Source organism: Schistocerca gregaria, chromosome 5 (assembly GCF_023897955.1).
Source record: "Schistocerca gregaria isolate iqSchGreg1 chromosome 5, iqSchGreg1.2, whole genome shotgun sequence".
Classification (NCBI taxonomy): domain Eukaryota; kingdom Metazoa; phylum Arthropoda; class Insecta; order Orthoptera; family Acrididae; genus Schistocerca; species Schistocerca gregaria.
Genome location: NC_064924.1, coordinates 628,173,357 through 628,192,687, shown reverse-complemented (window position 1 = coordinate 628,192,687; position 19,331 = coordinate 628,173,357). Strand labels below are relative to the sequence as shown.

The 19,331-nt window shown below is 39.6% G+C and overlaps 1 protein-coding gene across 1 annotated transcript in view; it reads right to left on the bottom strand.

Moving 5' to 3' along the window:
• Nucleotides 1–19,331, bottom strand: part of LOC126273425 (uncharacterized) — a 248,580-nt gene that overhangs the window by 21,550 nt on the left and 207,699 nt on the right. The window contains exon 4 of the mRNA XM_049976976.1: nt 18,193–18,310. Within this exon, the coding sequence (XP_049832933.1) occupies nt 18,193–18,310 (118 nt within the window). The remainder of the gene's footprint in view (nt 1–18,192; nt 18,311–19,331) is intronic.

Below are 19,331 nucleotides of genomic sequence, written 5' to 3'. Positions count from 1 at the left end.
TCGCATCCGCGTTTGGCGACATCGCGGTGAACGCACATTGGAAGCATATCACCTGGCGTGATGGTATGGGGTGCCATTGGTTACACATATCGGTCACCTCTTTTTTCTCATTGACGGCACTTTGAACAGTGGACGTTACATTTCGGATGTGTTACGACCCGTGGCTCTATCCTTCATTCGATACCTGCGAAACCCTACATTTCAGCAGGATAATGCACGACCGCAAGTTGTAGGTTCTGTACGGGCCTTTCTGGATACAGAAAATGTTCGACTGCTGCCCTGGCCAGCACTTTCTCCAGATCTCTCTCCAATTGAAAACGTCTGGTCAATGGTGGCCGAACAACTGGCTCGTCACAATACGCCAGTCACTGCTCTTGATGAGCTGTGGTATCGTGTTGAAGCTCCATGGGCAGCTGTAGCTGTACACACCATCCAATCCTTGCCTCTTTCTGCCATGTTGTTCGCCATTGCCTTGTAACCAGCTCTTAATGGACTGCGGAGACGCTTGGAAGGACTTAGCCTCTGCTCTGTGACCTTTCGATGTGGTGCATACGCCGATGTGATGTTCTTAGCACGGACTAATGACGAAATACAAGCGGCGCTTCCCTGGCTCCAACAGTATGCGGCGGTGGTAGACAGTGTGATAAACCTCCGGAAATCAAGCTACATGGAGGTGGGACGACGCATGCCTGCAGAACTGGATGTACTCCTGTCAAAGGTCCGAATGCTCAAATGTTTAGGGATATCGCTCCATCGACAAATAGCGCACGGCGGCCTTTACGTATCATAAGATCTTATAACTCTGCATAGAGGCTCGCCTCAACAAATTCAAAACGCTGGACATTTTGCGACGCACTCAATATGTGAACGTGTACATGGATTCTCAGCATAACCATTACGCCCACGTATTAATGATGACAGAAGCGATGGCGTCCAGGAAACGGGCAGTGTTTGGACACTTGGTGAACGCTGGTGTAGTTTTCAAAATCAGTTTTCTTACTCTTACTTTGCCCTTCCACAAAGGAGGTGTTGGACTTACTCACGCCAAGCATAGAGCGTTGGCGCTGTACCTTCTCTCAGTGCGGCGACTCTGGTTTCACCAGCAGACACTCTCCCTGGCGTCTTGATGGCAGAGGTAGCCCCACACACGCTGTGCCCACCCGTACCAGTTGAACATTTATCGCCCTCGCTATCACATATTAGGACGTTTTTCTTGGAGCGCACTTTCATGTTGGGGGTTATACCGGAGGCACAGAACCCGACAGCAAAAACTGGAATCCAGCTAACGACACTGTACGACGCCGCCCCACGGTCGCCTGGACGCGGGTTTGGCGAGCCATCCTCGCGCCCTTCCAGCCAACTTTAGTGCGGACGACGTGGTATGTGGTCACTAACTAGAAGTTTCCGACCAGACGAAGCCTACATGCCATTTACCTAACTGACGATCCTATGTGTCCCCGTTGCGCGACTGTAGCACGGACGAACAGACTGAACTGTAGCCCCGCATGCGAGCGCTGGAAACTGTTCCGCCAGATACTGGCTTCCCTGCTACGCCACCCCTATGTTTAGATTGTGACCCTGGACCTCTTTCATCCCGACGCTGTCTATTTCCCGACGACCCTGATGAATGTGGTCAGTTGGATACGAGGAATAGCAGCGATACACTACATGTACCGCGACGGCGAAAAGGAAGCCCTCGATTTGTGCCGATACATGTTCGACGAGTTCCTGGTTTTAACGGACAGAACGGAATACCGGAACCATTTTGAAAAACCATTTGGGATCGTCATTCATGGACCCACCGCCCAGCAGTGCGTGAGAGGAAACTGACTTGCAGACGTTATGTTTCCACGATTCCCCTACGGTAACAGAGACAGTCTCTGACTGTGTGCAGCGGCAGCGGACGCTCCGACGGTTGATGACTGGTGATGTCCATTGCAATGACGATCGCCTGTTACTGGCCGCCTGCTTCGATAACGTGATCCCTGCGAGGAAGATGGCCCTTTTTAGTTCACATTATCGGCAGAATTTTTGGCGTATGGCTCCCTTGTTTTTGTTACTTCTTACATAAAAGGAATAAATAAAAATTTTAAAAAAATGTGCTGGTACGCTTAAGTGGTGGGAGGGGAGAGACATCATGGCCAGGCCTCGGAATTCGACCCCTACCCGCCTTTCCTCCTCCAACCTGCCGCTGACTGTGCTACTCACAACAACAACAACAACAAAAAGATTAATCTTGGTCGTCAGCATGGGTTAATTTCTGGGCGATACATTTGTTTTTAATTTATTGTTCCGTTTCCGTATGCAAGAAGTAGAAGAAATGCAGTAATTGTTTTTGCCGTAAAGCAGACATAACCTCTCTTTTTTTCAATTAAAGAAAAAATCTATTCAACAAAGTAAAAAAAGTGGTAGAGCACTTGCCCGAGAAAGGCAAAGGTCCCGAGTTCGAGTCTCGGTCCGGCACACAGTTTTAATCTGCCAGGAAATTTCGTATTTGACTTCGTTCTTTTGAAATTGTAGCAGAACATTTAATTTAACTGTGTGAATGAGTCTTACTACTTTTTGATATTTCATCACGTCTTTGACTGTGTGAAGCAAGTGTAGGTGACACAAAAGAAGTAATCCGATTGCACGGGGGAGGGGAGGGAGAGGGGAGGGGGAGGGGAGGGGGAGGGGAGGGAGGGTCATTGATGTGAAGTAATAGCACACCAATTTTTAACGCAATTAGTGTCCTATTTTTTCCACATCGGCATTCTTGAAAAAAAAAACAAGAAAATTGCTGAAAATTTAAATCACAAAACTGTTCTTTGCAGAGGGTGGAGAAGTGTGAGGGGGAAATGCTGACGTAATCGGCGCCGGGAGCTACCGACGTAAACTGCAACGTTTAGCTTCATGACCCAGTTTCCCTACATCAGCGTGACAAAAGGTTTATTTTGGCATTTAGCCAATGACAAATTAAGAAAATAAGGCACGAGACGATAACTGGAATGAAATACTGCATGACAGTGCACCCTGTACACAGTTGTTAATTAACAACACAACCGTTGACCAAGAAAGTATTCTAATACAAGCTTTTCATCTGCACAAGTCTCATTATTAACTCATTATTTTCAAATTAAGTGCCTCTCTTTCTTTTCTTGCAGTAAAGGAGATAAGCAGGCTGCTAGCTGGTTGATGCACGGAATATCTAATAATAAATCAGTACTTAAATATACAGCTCTAAAACCGGCAGTATACTAACAACGTGCTGCCGATATTGTTATGTGCCGATATTTTTCCTCAGATATATCGATACACTTTGTCGACACATCGAAGGCTGAGAACGATATTTTTTGAAATTCTATACATAGGATTCCCAATACTTTTAAAAATATCAACAGTCCTACAACATGCATCCAAGCGATAGTTATTTATTTATTTATTTACAAAACATGCTCCATTATAACACTTCATGTATGTATTGTTCGTTTGTACGTTTGTGTGTGTGTGTGCGTGTGTGTGTGTGTGAAGAGAGAAGCGGGGGAGTGAAACTCTGTGCCAACACATAGACTACTCTTCGTGTGTAGCACCAAGGTGGATGCCAAGCTTAACATCTCCATCTGATGGACGGATGATCAGCAACACTACAGGCTTCTACAATTTTTCATTTTTTGCTATATTTTCTTTTACTTCTTTCTTGCCTTATTTTTATCATATATTGAAAAGGTTATTTCCGAATGAGATTCGTAAATTTAATTGTTGGTGTAATTATGTTTCTATTTACCTAATGTAGTTGTTATGAATGTGATTGACATTTTCGGTTATTCTGATGTTGCATACTTTCTTATCTGTTAACATGTTATTTGAATTAATTTGCTATGGACACAGTAATGTGAAATTGATATTTTGTACAAAACTGTAAATCGATGTAATCAGAATCTTCGAAAGCTTTATGTGAAGCGAGGTGAACGAGCGAGGTAGAATCATATCGATATCTCAAAAGAGAAGGCATCAACAAACAGTTGAAAGTGAAAAGAAGAGAGTAAAGGTGATCTTCGTGTCGCGTAATTGGTCCTACACTCTGTGTAGTGAAGTGTCGCGTTGCTCATTTGTCGGAAATGTGATTTGACCCAATAAACATAAAACTTTGATATTCAGGCCGGTAGCCATGTGCAGTATTTTTACGATACTGTTTTCGATTCTACACAGCACAAACTGCTAAGCACATACCACGGACTGTGGAATGAAACAGAAAATGTAACACACATTTTCGTGTCGTATATTGATACGAAGAACCTGTGAATGAATGATGTGCTGATTGCCGCGTAATTGAAGTGACTGCGTAGACATTTGCGCGCGGTACTTGAAGTCTTCTTAAACAACGGGCTGGCAGTACGGACGGATATACTGTGAAAACTGACGCGCCGCGATCGTAAACCTAAAATCTGAAAACTGTGTCTAATGTGTACAACAAACATTATGACGTTAGGTTACGTCATACTTCAGTGGAATGAAGGCGTGTCTTAGGTTCGTCTTTGCGTGAAGGTATGCAAATTAGAATTAATGCTGCTAAAAGCGAACGTTCCTGTTAGGTTCGTAACAGTTAGGTTACGTCATACTTCAATGGAAAGAAGGCGTGTCTTAGGTTCGTCTTTGCGTGAAGGTTTGCAAACTGGAATTAATGCTGCAAACAGCGAGCGTTCCTGTTAGGTTCGTAACAAGTTCTAACTCACTGGCTCCTTCTCTAAAAGTGCGAACATGCTACAGCTGGAAGTAATTATTCTGTGATACCAACGACACCAGTAAAGCATACTTTCCAACAGAGTATAATATATTAGACTGTGGTGAACGTCTCAAGAGAACCGCGTAGTTGCATTCTTTCTCAGAAATGTGAGATGTTTCGGGTATCGTTGATCACTATTCCAAGAGTACACACAAAATTCCGATCGTTCATTATTCATGTAACAACGATTCGGCTATTTTAAAATACTTACAAAGCATTTTCTCTTTATGTAGCTCAGAAAAGAAGTTGGTAATTTCTAGGGGTACTCCAAGTCTTCCAGAACTTCTACTTCTTCTTTGCTTAATTTTGTTTGTGGTCGAACAAGGATGTGTTGAACTTCTTCAGCATTTTGGAGGCCGGTTCAAGTCGAGTACAGCATACATTTTCCCTTTTTAAATATCTGGTGGTTAGCAAAGCACTTATTAACTCTATAGAGAGCTTATTGCCGCGCGGGATTAGCCGAGCGGTCTTAGGCGCTGCAGTCATGGACTGTGCGGCTGGTACCGGCGGAGGTTGGAGTCCTCCCTCGGGCATGGGTGTGTGTGTTTGTCCTTAGGATAATTTAGGTTAAGTGGTGTGTAAGCTTAGGGACTGATGACCTCAGCAGTTAAGTCCTATAAGATTTCACACACATTTGAATTTTTTTTAGAGCTTATTCCTGAGTTTATTTTTTATGCAAGAAAATACTGAAAATGTACGCTCAACTTTAGTATTTAATATTGGCAATGTTAGTAACCCAGCTTCAAAATTGCCGCTGTTCCAAAACTGAGCATTACCATTTGCATCTCTGTCTTGCAAAACCTCTGTCCAGAAACCTACAGTGTCTGAAACTTTTTCCGCTGTTTATTTGTTAGAGCTTTCCATTCTGAGATGATGTTCCCTTTTTTGTAATAGTTCCTTTGCGCTTCTAAAGCTTTAGACAAGTGGAAGAGTATCTGGTGTTTGCTGGGACGTTGCAGTGGAAGGATGGAGTATTGTCATCCTTTGCAAAATTGCTAAATTTTCTGGCAGTTTCTTTTCAAATTCCCTACAAAATTCTACTAGAAATTTCATGCATCTCTCATGGCCACCAGAATGTTCTTTTAGATTAATAACTTGTGCTTTAGGTTGAAATTCATAACCCAAGTATAAAGCTGATGTATTCATTAGTTGATTTTTCATCAGTTTCTCTGAGTTGGAACAACAATTTCTTTGAACAGAGATATCAAGAAAGCAAAGACATCTTCCAAGACTTTCTCAACCTCCATAATCTCATTTTCAAAACGAAAATTAACTCTGCAATGGATTTTAATTCATTTCTGAAAACATCAGTAGGTCTTGATTGCTGAACAATCAATTATCTTATAAAATTGTGCAGCCACGCAGCATTTACAGTCGCTTTTGGCGAGAGAAAATAGCTTCAGTTCTTCTCATTGCTTCGAAATTGTATCAATAGCAAGATACCCTAGCTAGCCAAGTGTACCATATTCGATAATTTTTTTAGGATTGCAATTATCATTCGTAGTTTTATACAACTGTTAGTATTGGTGCAGTCTCTAACGATTTTAAGAAAACCAGTTATTGTGTGTTTCTCTGATGAGGAATTCAAATCTGCAAGGGAAGACTGCAGCAGCTTTTTCTGTACACAGATAAAGAGAAAAAACACACTTAACAACAATTAGGTCAGGAATTACTTTTTTCAGAAGAGCGGTTGCAGAGCCATAGACTCCTACCATTACACTTGCACCATCCACCCCAGTTTCTATCATATTTTCCGCTTTAAAACCATCACTTTCCAAGTTTGAATTTAGGCCATTGTAAGTAGTGTGACCGTCACAACTCATTTGATCTACACTCTCTCCCTGGGGTACACAAATAATTGTAATTGGAGTAATCTCCAATTCAAGAAAAGTATTAATTGCTGTCACAAAGGAGAAATGCCAACGAAAAATCAGTAATCAGGTATATCAGTGCTAGCTAAGACTAAATAATTTTTAATTGATATGCATTATTCATATTCGAAAAACACCTAAAAATACCTAAAAATTTCTCACAAAGCACACTTCCCCCTACATTTCCCCCTGGAGCACTTAACTCTCCAAATTCCTCCCTAAGGCAGCTGATTCCCCCTAAATTTAGGGGGAAAACCCTCAAGTTGGCAACACTACTCGCAGTCCTAACGCCCACTGGTGGGCACAATGCAAATTTGTTGAGTTTACGGTTGTAATCATGCATCAGTCATATTTTCACGTGCAATGCTTTGCAAAATATAGAGGTTCGAAAACGAATGAATTGTTTATAGCAGCCTATGCAGTGGGAAGAGGGTAGTAATGACATAATTCATTATTTTCTCTGAAAGTATTAGATGCTTAGAGCTGGTAAGTGGACAGGTCTTTTAGCGTACTACTTAGCGTAAAGAAGTAAGGATAAACGAAAAACATAAACTATCAGCTCGGCCGCGAAATGTGTACGTCCGGGGCGAGGCGGCGCTGTGCCTTGTTATGCGTCGGAGAGAAACTATTCATACGAGTAGTGTGACAAAAGTAATGAGAATGATTTTTTATCTGCTTGTTCCCGGAAATGACACCAGATAATATTGTAAAAACCTCACAATACTTCAGCGAGACAACTGACCGCCATCTTCAGGTGCTGCGAAAGTTTTTATTTTATTTTTTTCAAACAGCAATATTGTCCCCTTTCAAATGGCTCCGTTTGGCAGCTATAAACCGAGTAAGTCGTTGTCCAAGTCTTGGTAGCAGCGCTGAAAGGCTTCAATTGGTAGGGTCTTTAACATGTCGGTCACATTCATTTAAATGTTCTCCAGAGTCCTAAAATGATGTCCTTTTAAGACATTTTCAATATCAAAATGGCCTAGAATTTTTGCTAGCATATGGTACAACATCAACGCTAGTGACACCTGGCCAATATTTGTGCGAAATACGAGACTAATCCCAAGTACATGAATTTCTGACATTAATGCCCACCAAGCTGCAGCTTCGCAACAGAAAAAAAACTGCGAATTCGAAGAGATTCTCTGTCGATGCTTTTCACTTTGTGCTGTGTAAGAAATGTATTTTGCTACATATTAAAATCAACACGCTTAGCAGAAATTATGTACGTAAAGAAAAGAGTACCAGGGCAACTTGCCAGATTTTATATACGAACAGCACGCTGTCTGCACAGTATTCTCCGTACAGTATTTTCGGCTTTAGCAGCAGTATGAAGACTTCAGAGGTCCTGCTCTGTGGCAGCTGCAAACCACGTTCTACTGGGCGATCACCAGCGAACGACGTGAATCAGGTGGGAGGTTTCAGTCCTGCTCGGATTACAATGGCTGCAGCAGCCAAACCGGCTGTTGTCGCTGACATAACACAGCGGGTCAGCCGCAAGGTGGCCTCAACCTTGACAGTGTTGGACCACGCATCTCAGGGCAGCGTCTTCTCACTTAGCCAGTACACCACTGATTCCCATCCTGGGGGTAATTCCCCCCTGAGGGCTAAAATGAAATTTTCTGAGGGCTAAAAACTAAATGATTCGATTCTGTTTCAGCTACGAAATTAAATTATTTTCAAAAGATCATTACTATTACCACAATTTTGTAAAACTCTAATTCCGATTATAAGCATTAATGCGGTGGACGTTGCCGTTTCCTCACATAGTACACCCACAACACATATATGTGGTGCTTTGACCCGTACATCGCTGATAATGGAAGTGATACATACGAGTAACAAATGCTAATAATTTCAACAAAATATCTTCTCCAAGTTGTAGATAGCACTTGCAGTAGTCCAGAAATTGCTTCATTACTCGCTTAGAAACAGATAAATCAATTGATTGACAGCGTGACTTAGCAGTAACTCCATAATCGCTACTATAGCGGTATACGCAGTATTATTATTTCTTTTCTTTCTCAGACGTTATGTCTGGTTAAAAATGGAAAGTGACGTGGACCTTGATCAAGCGTGACTTCCTTTTAACTGTACGGTATATGTTACATTTAGGAACTTTTGGGTAATTGAACATGTATCAATAATTACAGATTTCTGTAGTTGTATATATACGTTTGGATGTAGCTGCATTGCGTTGATGTACTGGTGGATATTGTGTGGTATGACTCCTGTAGTTGATAGTATAATTGATATGTCAACTTTATCCTGATGCCACATGTCCTTGACTTCCTCAGCCAGTTGGATGTATTTGTCAATTTTTTCTCCTGTTATCTTCTGTATATTTGCTGCACTGCAATCATGAATCCTTCCGTCTCACTGTATGTATTGCCTTTTCTTTGCCATGTGTTCTTTGGATGCGTCTTGATCGATGTGTGGCTGTGTTAGATGATACGGGTGCTTGCCATGTAGTGTTTCCTTTTTCCAATTTACTTTCTTCGTATCTGTTGATGTTATGTGATCTAAAGGGTTGTGGAAGTGGTTATGAAACTGCAGTGGGGTAGCCGATGTATTTATATGAGTGATTGCTTTGTGTATTTTGCTAGTTTCTGCTCGTTCTATAAAGAATTTTCTTAAATTGTCTACCTGTCCATAATGTAGGTTTTTTATGTCGATAAATCCTCTTCCTCCTTCCTTTATGTTTAATGTGAATCTTTCTGTGGATGAATGTATGTGATGTATTCTATATTTGTGGCATTGTGATCGTGTAAGTGTATTGAGTGCTTCTAGGTCTGTGTTACTCCATTTTACTATTCCAAATGAGTAGATAAATATTGGTATAGCATAAGTATTTATAGCTTTTGTCTTGTTTCTTGCTGTCAATTCTGTTTTCAGTATTTTTGTTAGTCTTTGTCTATATTTTTTTAGTTCTTCTTTAATATTTGTATTATCTATTCCTATTTTTTGTCTGTACCCTAGATATTTATAGGCATCTGTTTTTTCCATCGCTTCTATGCAGTCCCTATGGTTATCCAATATGTAATCATCTTGTTTAGTGTGTTTTCCTTTGACTATGCTATTTTTCTTACATTTGTCTGATCCAAAAGCCATATTTATATCATTGCTGAATACTTCTGTTATCTTTAGTAATTGATTGAGTTGTTGATTTGTTGGTGCCAGTAGTTTTGGATCATCCATGTATAGCAAATGTGTGATTTTGTGTTGGCATGTTCCAGTAATATTATATCCATAATTTGTATTATTTAGCATATTGGATAGCGGGTTCAGAGCAAGGCTTAACCAGAAAGGACTTAATGATTCTCCTTGATATATTCCATGCTTAATCTGTATTGGCTGTGATGTGATATTATTTGAATTTGTGTGGATATTAAGTGTGGTTTTCCAATTTTTCATTACTATGTTTAGGAATTGTATCAATTTAGGATCTAATTTGTATATTTCCAATATTTGTTGTAACCATGAGTGGGGTACACTATCAAAAGCTTTTTGGTAATCAGTGTATGCGTAGTGTAGCAATCTTTGTTTAGTTTTAGCTTGATATGTGACCTCTGCATCTATTATCAGTTGCTCTTTACATCCTCATGCTCCTTTGCAGCAGCCTTTTTGTTCTTCATTTATACTTTTGTTCTGTGTTGTATGTATCAGTAATTTCTGTGTAATGACTGAAGTTAATATTTTGTATATTGTTGGTAGGCATGTTATGGGGCGATATTTTGCTGGATTTGCTGTGTATGCTTGATCTTTAGGTTTCAGATAAGTTATTCCTTGTGTAAGTGTATCAGGAACTGTGTATGCGTCTGCAATGTAACTGTTAAATAATTTAGTTAGATGTGAATGTGTTGAAGTGAACTTCTTTAACCAGAAATTTGCTATTTTATCTTTTCCAGGGGCTTTCCAATTATGTGTAAAATTAACTGCTTGGGTGACTTCATGTTGCAAAATTATCACTTCAGGCATTTGTGGTATCATCTTGTATGTGTCTGTTTCCGCTTGTATCCACCGTACATGTTGCAAAATTATCACTTCAGGCATTTGTGGTATCATCTTGTATGTGTCTGTTTCAGCTTGTGTCCACCGTGCATGTCTGTTATGTTGTACCGGGTTTGGCCATATGTTTGCTCCAGAAATGTTCCATGTTAGTTAGGTTTGGTGGATTGTCTATTTTAATGTGTGTGTTATCTATTGTCTGGTAAAATTTCTTTTGGTTTGTGTTGAATTTTTGGTTTTGTTTCCTTCTATTCTCACTTTTTTCGTATCTTCTAAGTCGTTTGGCCAATGGTTGTAATTTCTGCTTCTTTTCATCTAATTTATCTATCGCTTCTTGTTGTGAGATTTTACCTAAGGTTTTTCATTTTTTGTCTGATATTTCATTTCTTATAAATTGTGTTAGCTGTCCGATGTTTTTTCTCAGTTTTTCTATTCTGATCTGTAGCCTGTGTTGCCATGCTGGTTTTGTGGGTTTCTTCTGTGTGTTGGTTAGTTCTGATCTTTGCCTAGTGTGTATATTTAGTGTAGTGAGTGCTCCTATATAAACCAGTAGTTGTAATTCTTCCATAGTTGTATTTTCATTTATTTTGTTGTGGATGATTGTGTTGATAGTTGTTATTGTTGTTTCGACTTGTGGGTTATTTGGTGGTCTACTCAAGAATGGTCTAATGTCTGTATTTGTGTTTTTGTATTCTATATATGTCAGTTGACAAATTATTATTATTATTATTATTGTTATTATTTACAATCGTATTGATCAACCAGGATCACGTTATCAACTTCAGTTCCTCTTCTTCCTTTGTTGTTGCTTCCTATTTTTCCAGTATTCCCACATTTTCTCCCCGTGAAGTCTCCTCCATTCTTCTGTCCATGTTGTTCACGATTTTTTATTTCTTCTGCTTTGAAAGCCTGACAAAGTTAGTATTTTATTTTTAAAACTGTTTCTTTCTGATATTTCTGATTTATTTATGTTGTTTCTTTCTAGATCTTCCCTTACTTCTGTAATCCATGCTATTGTAGATTTCTTCTTTCAGAAATATAGGAGTATTTGCTTTGTTAGTCTATTACCATCCATTTGGTAGAGGTGTCCGAAAAAGTTTAAACGTGTTTGGCCATTACTTCAGATATTTTCTGTATATTTTTGTAGATCTCCTCATTACTTCTCATTTTCCAACCATGTGCAGTTTTTATTGCACCCATTATTTTTCTAATAATCCTTCTTTTCAGTACTTCTAGTTTGTTCATTTCATACATAGTTCATCGTTAGGCATTCAGATCCATATAAACATTCTGGTCATACCACTGTGGTGTAGTGTTTTAGTTTTGTTTTTCTAGATATGCGTTTCTTGTTGTAAATGTTTTTTGGTTAAACAATATACTCTTTCCATTTTGTTAATTCTTATCTATTGCAAATTTTTCTAGTCCATTCTGATGTATAGTTTCTCCAAGATATTTAAATTTATTTACTCGCTCTATTTTACCTATTTGTGTTTCTAGCAATTTTGGCTAATTTTTTATATTTGTCATGAATTTTGTTTTTTCAACTGAAATTTTGAGACCAGTTCTGTATGCTGTTTTTTTTCAGAAACTTTATTTGAATAACTGATTGCGTCAGGTTTTGTGAAAGTATTAGAAAATCACCCACAAAAGCCAAGCAGTTTACCATAATTCCATTTGTTTTCCTTCTCAGAGTTATAGGTTCAATTTTGTGATTTTTCTACTCAGAATTCCAGATCCTTACAATTTTTTCTAGAACACAATTAAACAGAAAGGTGATAAACCATTACCTTGTCTAACACCAGTTTTTATTTCAAATGGCTGAAATATTTCTCCCATACATTTGACTTTAGATATTGTACCTGTTAGTGTTTCACGAATTATATTTGCTAATTTTGATTTAATAATAATAATAATAATTATTATTATTATTATTATTATTATTATTATTATTATTATTATTATTATTACTATTAGTGGCTTTGATCTGACACAAAGCATTAACACCCTGAAGTCTTCGAATTTATGGTAATTAAAAAGTAAGGAGTGCAGAAATCAAGTGATTTACGAACAGTAAGTACGGTGCACACGTTTTAACTTGGTTGATTTTAAGTTGGGTTGCAGGAGAAGCAAGTGGCACAATGGAGAGGAGTAATACAGGGGAAGTATGTTTTGTAACAAGTGTCTACTCTCTCTGTGGATATCTAGCTCACACACCATGCCTAATTCCGTGTAGGAAAAACGTTTGCATTCAAAACAATCTCCAGTAGTTTCTGAGCAGATAAATACAGGTTCTGTATGGTTTTCAATGGAATCTTATATCATTCTTCCTGCAAAATAGTGACAAATTCAGGTAACAACGATGGGAGGCGGTTAACGATTGATCACACACCCTTATGTCCACAGTATACCACAAAGACCAGGGGAGATGCGACATTTCATCCTCGTGATTACAAAACCACTCCATGGAATACCATTGAATATGGAACCCATTGCCAAAAAAATTACTGTGTCACTTTGGTTTAGGTTCGAGACGCTAGCCTTTATTTTTTGACTGTGGAGACCCCTTGCCAGTCGACTGTATTGGCTGCGTTTTCTGTCTCGACGTTGTAGCAGTTCACCTAGTACTCAAATATTGCGATAATCCTTGCATGAATATTTCGCCGTCTTCATCTTGTTACAGGATGTTTTTGCAAACGTGCATTCCGTATTCATCGAGTTTCTCGGTAATCGAGCGAAGAATAATCTCTGCTACAATTTGATGCACGTTCAGTTTGCTGGTTTCATGTCACTTGGTACAAATCAATTGAGACTCCAGTCACTTCTGCAGTTTTCTGACAGCTAGACGACGGTTGGCGCACACCAAATTCTTAATGTCCAGTTAAGGATTTTTTTCAAAGAATTATTAAGTGGTTCTCTGGAGATGGACTCCCCCTAAATTTTGAGAAAACACTCTACATTCAGTTCCATACAACAATTTAAGAATGTTGCATGAAAGGAAAATATTACTATTATTAAATGCTGCTACAGCTCTCAGTGTCTTAGAAAGGAGTTAAGTAGCAACAACAAACATTTTTGATTATGTTTCCAATAACATAACATGTCTGATAGATAGCGCAGCAAGTTTTAAACCTGACATAAAATAGCTTCTTTAGGGCACTCTTCCATTACTGTTGACAATAACCACGTATAAGTATTCTGTAAAGTGACTCGTTCCTCATCATTTCGATAAAAGAATTGTTCGGATGATATATGGGACATGTAACTGATTAATTTTCATAACATGAATGCTATCATTTGAGGTCAAAGGCCTTCTCTGTCGAGGTTAATCTTCTATTGATTGACGACCACTTTTGTACCAGGGAAACCAGGAGAACACTGCTTTCAGCCTCAAGTATTATCTCAGAAAGAATGCGTCAAACGTTTCACCAAAATTTTTGCCTCTTTCACGCGAAATTTCAAGTTCCATCTTTGATTCCATAAAAGGGACGCTTCGTTGGTGCGTTTGAATCGTTCCCTTTGCAAAATTATTGAATTGCTGTGCTGGTAAACCTCTTACATTATTTGCTTTTCAAACAGCTGAGCAAAACTGAACGTACTCAGACATTACTCTCTTTACTTCTTCTGATCAACACTAAAGTGACACACACTATTTTTAGCGCAACGGAATCTTACTTTCAAAAATCCCTACGAAAGAATGGCCCTGACTAACATTAACCTATACCTTTCACAAATCACTTACCTCACAAAAATCTTCGTTACTAAAGATACTGTAATACAGCGAGCACCACTACTGACAGCTAAATAAAAGATTCAAACTACTGAAGGCACTAACTACTGATAGGCATAGTTAGCAAATCAAAGATTTTGATAGAGAACAAACAATGTATTTACCTCAATAGTGTTCAAAAGTCATAATGTATATAGCAGTTCATGACATCGAGTCTTACAAATTTCAAAACTCCGCCATCTCTCTCCGCAGATCCACCACTGCTGGCGGCTCACCTCCAACTGCGCAACGCTACGCGCTGTTAACATCCAGGTGCCGCTGCCCAACACTACAATGGCAGACAACAATGCAAACGAGCCACAGACTGCACACAGCACAGCCAGTGATTTTCAGAGCGCTACGTGGCGTTACCAATATAAAAAACCTAAACAGCCTACTTACACGTTTACTACGAGGCTTCGGACGACTTAGCATCATGGTCCTAAGAGTGATGTCTTACTCTGGGCAGCGAAGAAATACGTACGATAAATAATTAACACTTACTGTGTTCCATAGATTCTACGACAAACCTGAAGCCTCCCGGATGTAGAACGAATCAAAATTTACATTCCACAGAGATGCAACTATGATAAACTACCTACATAGTTGACCTTAATGACTTTTATTAAATGTAAATGACATTATTTGTCAAAGACATTTTCTGTACTCTGCACCGCGCGTAAAAATGATGGGAATCATTCTCTTGCGAAATTCTTGTCAATTCATTTACTATAAAGCTGCAACCGTAAGGAATGCTCAGCTGTTAACTAGAACAGGGAAATTAGAAGTCGATTTAGCGTCGCTGTTCACTGGGTAGTAGCATCTCAAACCCCTGTATCTATTGTTTGGTCTTCGAATTAAATGACATTGGAGTTGACTCAGTCCTAACTCACCACAAACATTTTCAAGGCTGAAATGTTTGGAAGCCTCGTCAGACAATGAACAATTCTGCACTCTGCAAAACCCACTTGTTATTGTGAGCAGTGTGAATGCGTTCGATACCGTATAAATAATGGCGCAAGACTCGCCACGCACAAGTGGTTTGGAGGGGGCAGGGCTGCATAGACTTCTTCAGATACCAACATGACTAGGGCCTGGATCCTTGTGACTTTATCGAGTTTCCACGGTCATCATCGTTTTCACTCCACACCAAAGTGGCTTGAGATGCCATGTTTTATCCGGTCGAAAATATCCTTCGTCTCACTTGATGCAGGTCTGGCTATCCTCTGCGGGCACAACCACACTAAAACTCTCTGCAATCAAAAGTACTTGAAGTCTTTATAAGCTAGTACCACTGAGCACCAAGAAACTTTCCCCATAGTGCCAGATCTTGCGGCATGTCTCCAACGAACAAGTTGAACCATGCAATTACTCACTGAAAAATCCAAATGTATATATTTTATTGCATATCGACTTATTTAGGCATTCAGTCTCCAAATACGGCAGGCCTTAGCTTGGAAGTAGTTGCGTAATTTCTACTAACAAATCGGCAAGTTATATCTAGGAAGTAGATGCATAGTACCTTCTTAAAATCTTGACTTTTCCACCAGCCTGTATAAACTGTTTTTTTCCTGCATCTATCCACTGCGCTCGTGTAATGAAATAGTGCACTGAGAAAAATCCAACGCAGACTTTTGCTAGCATACGCAATGACTTTCGCCAGCTTTACATGGTCTGCCCGTTGAGAGACAAACGGATTGACTATCTTCAGCGCTTTCGCACTGACTTTTCGTTTTTTTCCCGCCGTTTACGTTTATCATTGGGAAGTTGCGTCTCTGAACGTTGAGATGCTGTGACATTGTGCACGACATGTACACATCATAATTTTTTTCGTTATTGTTATTTTAGCATTAGTATTATGAATAACAGTAATACTAATATTGAAGAATTCTCACAGCAAGGAATCATTAGAAAGACTTTGCTCTATTCTGGATCCAAACCATTTCAGCATGTAACGATCGTCTGTATGAAATTTCCTAACCGGTTCAAACTGTGTACCAGGTCGTGATTCAAAAAATGGTCTATTACTTCTAGTGGGCACCGTTCTTACCAACTGAACTATCCACGGAATAGACACGACCCACCTCAGGGCTCCCATTTGGCACTACCTCTCTCCTGTAGAGGAGCAGCACAGCGCAATTTTTATGTTATGTGCCGAGAGGTGACTGCAGATATAAACGTATAGGGCTACATGGACGTACTCTATTCTGAAGGGAAAATATCATGAAAACCCATTTCCTGAATGTGCCGCAGAATAAATAATTTGGTTGTTTGTATGATGCTCCTCTGGCAATAGGGACTGGAGTGAAGAACTCTTAGCAGGTTATGAATATTGCAGTACCTGGTACAGTTTATCATGGATGAGTAATGAGCGCAGTAAATATTTAGAGCTAGTGAGGGTGGCATGGTAGCAATAAAGGAAAACAGACCCAAAATACAATGTGTAGATAAAGCTTTGACATAAAGATAGATTCAGATTACGATTTATTGCCGAAGAACTAGAGTATCCACATATTATTTTTTTCCCTTCGTTTTTCATTTCCATTTTTTCTTATATATTTATTTCGTTAGATATCCCAACACCCTTACTCCTTTAATTTTTTTCCATCCCATTTCTCAATTCGTTTATCCTGTCCCATTATTTCTTTCATTTTTTCCATCCCTTTAGTTTTTCCCATCCCTTTAGTCAATTCGTATATCCTACTCCATTACTGACTTCATTTACCCTATCTATCCACTCATGGCTTTTTAAATTCACTTAGTCCCACTATTTTTCTATAATTTTAGTGCCGGCCGCGGTGGTGTCGCGATTATAGGCGCGCAGTCCGGAACCGTGCGACTGCTACGGTCGCAGATTCGAATCCTGCCTCGGGCATGGATGTGTGTGATGTCCTTAGGTTAGTTAGGTTTAAGTAGTTCTAAGTTCTAGGGGACTAATGACCACAGCAGTTGAGTCCCATAGTGCTCAGAGCCATTTGAACCATTTTTATAATCTTAGTCAATTTGTTTATCCTAGCCCTGTATTCCTTTCGTTTATATTGTCCCCTTATTCCTCTCATTTAAGTTATCCCGTCATTCCTTTCATTCATACTATGTCCCTTAACTCTTATGTTTACACTATCCTCTTACTACTTTCATTTTTTCCATCGTTTTACTCGATTTATTTATCCTATCCAGTTATTCCATAAGTTTATTTCTATCCCTTTAGTTAATTCATTTAACTTGTTACCTTATTTCTTTCCTGTATCCTATTCCACTACTCCTAACATTTTTTAATTTCCTTAATCCTGTTCTTCTATACTCTTAGTTTGTTTATCCTAATTACATACGCCTTACGTTTATACTATCCTCTTATTCCTTCCACTTTTCCAACCTGTCACTTCTTCCGTTTTTTCTGTCCCACTACTCTTGGCATTTCTTCCCTATCCTCTTACTGAATTTGCTTCTCTTATCCTGCCATTCCTTTCGTTTTCTTATCCCCTTACTACTTTCGTTTTTCTATCCCCTTACTCAGTTCGTTTTTACTGTCCACTTACTGCTTTTGTTTACCTGTCCCCTTACTGCTTTCGTTTTTTCTGTCTCCCTATTCCTTCGTTTTTTCCTGTCCCATTAATCCTTTCGTTTTTTCTATCATCTCACTCATTTCGTTTATCCTATCCTCTTATTTATATCTTTTTCCTGTTCTCTTATTCGATCCGTATTTCCTATCCCCTTATTCCCTTCATTTCTCTTCTGCTCTTACTACTGTCGCGTTCCCCCCACTGGGAACAAGTGGGGGTGAGCATTACCTCCTCCCGGGCAGGTGTCGGCCAGCCTGCGGGCCTCGGCGCGCCGGCACTCCAGGCCTTCCTCTCCCGGAGGGCACGACGTGCTCGTCTCCAGCGGCAGGCCGAACGCGGGCGCCGACTGCAACACACCGAAAACATAAATTTATTTAATATAGCATTCAGTGGGACTACTGTAACTTTGCTTCACTATCATCATGTAAAATGTTTACTCCTTTTCTTACTACTAAACATTACACTCACCTAAACTAAATACAGATACTGAGGAGTGTACTCTCGGCTGAAAACTTACGTGGAAACCTTACTTACTGAGCTTCTGACAGAAAGTTCTCAGTAGACTAAAATTACTTAAACTAGTAATTGGCCGAACATACGAATTATCTCTTTCCACCATTCCCGACACCTGCGAAGCCTTGTGCCAATCCATACCGTCATATGCAAATGTCGTCTTGACAGCCATTCTACTCAGTTTCTATTAGTTCTTCCAAGTCCTTGAACGCCGTGCATTTCCGCTCACTTATCTCATATGCTTACCCTCGACTACCCGAGTGCTTTATCAACTCTTCAGATTCCCCTCCCTCTTCATCGATATTGAAAATCACCGTATGTCCTGCACATAGCTCAAAGTTGACTTCACACTTATCATTCGCCTCTAATTAGCAATCTTAGCATTTTACCGAGCCAGTCGCCTTACATCACACTGGCACTACGCCTACATCCTCTTTCAACGTAAGTACCACAATGCCCCCTCCTCCTCCCCCCCCCCCCCCCCACACACACAGAGAACGTAATCCACCTCGATATTTAGCGTTCCTAAAGGCACCAGAGAGGCAGTCCTGACGTTCAGCTTCATAATGGAAGGAAGATTAAAGAAAAATGAAGACATGTCCATAGGATCTGTCAACCAGCAAAAAAGTTCGACTATGTAAAATAGTGAAAGATGATCGAGATTCTGAGAGAAATAGGAGTAATATATAGGGAAACACTGTGTAATATATGATAGTACAAGAACCAAGAGGGAACAATAAGACTGAAAGACCAACAACGAAGTGCTTGGATTAAAAGGTGTGTAAGACAAGTTCGACTATGTAAAATAGTGAAAGATGTTCGAGATTCTGAGAGAAATAGGAGTTATATATAGG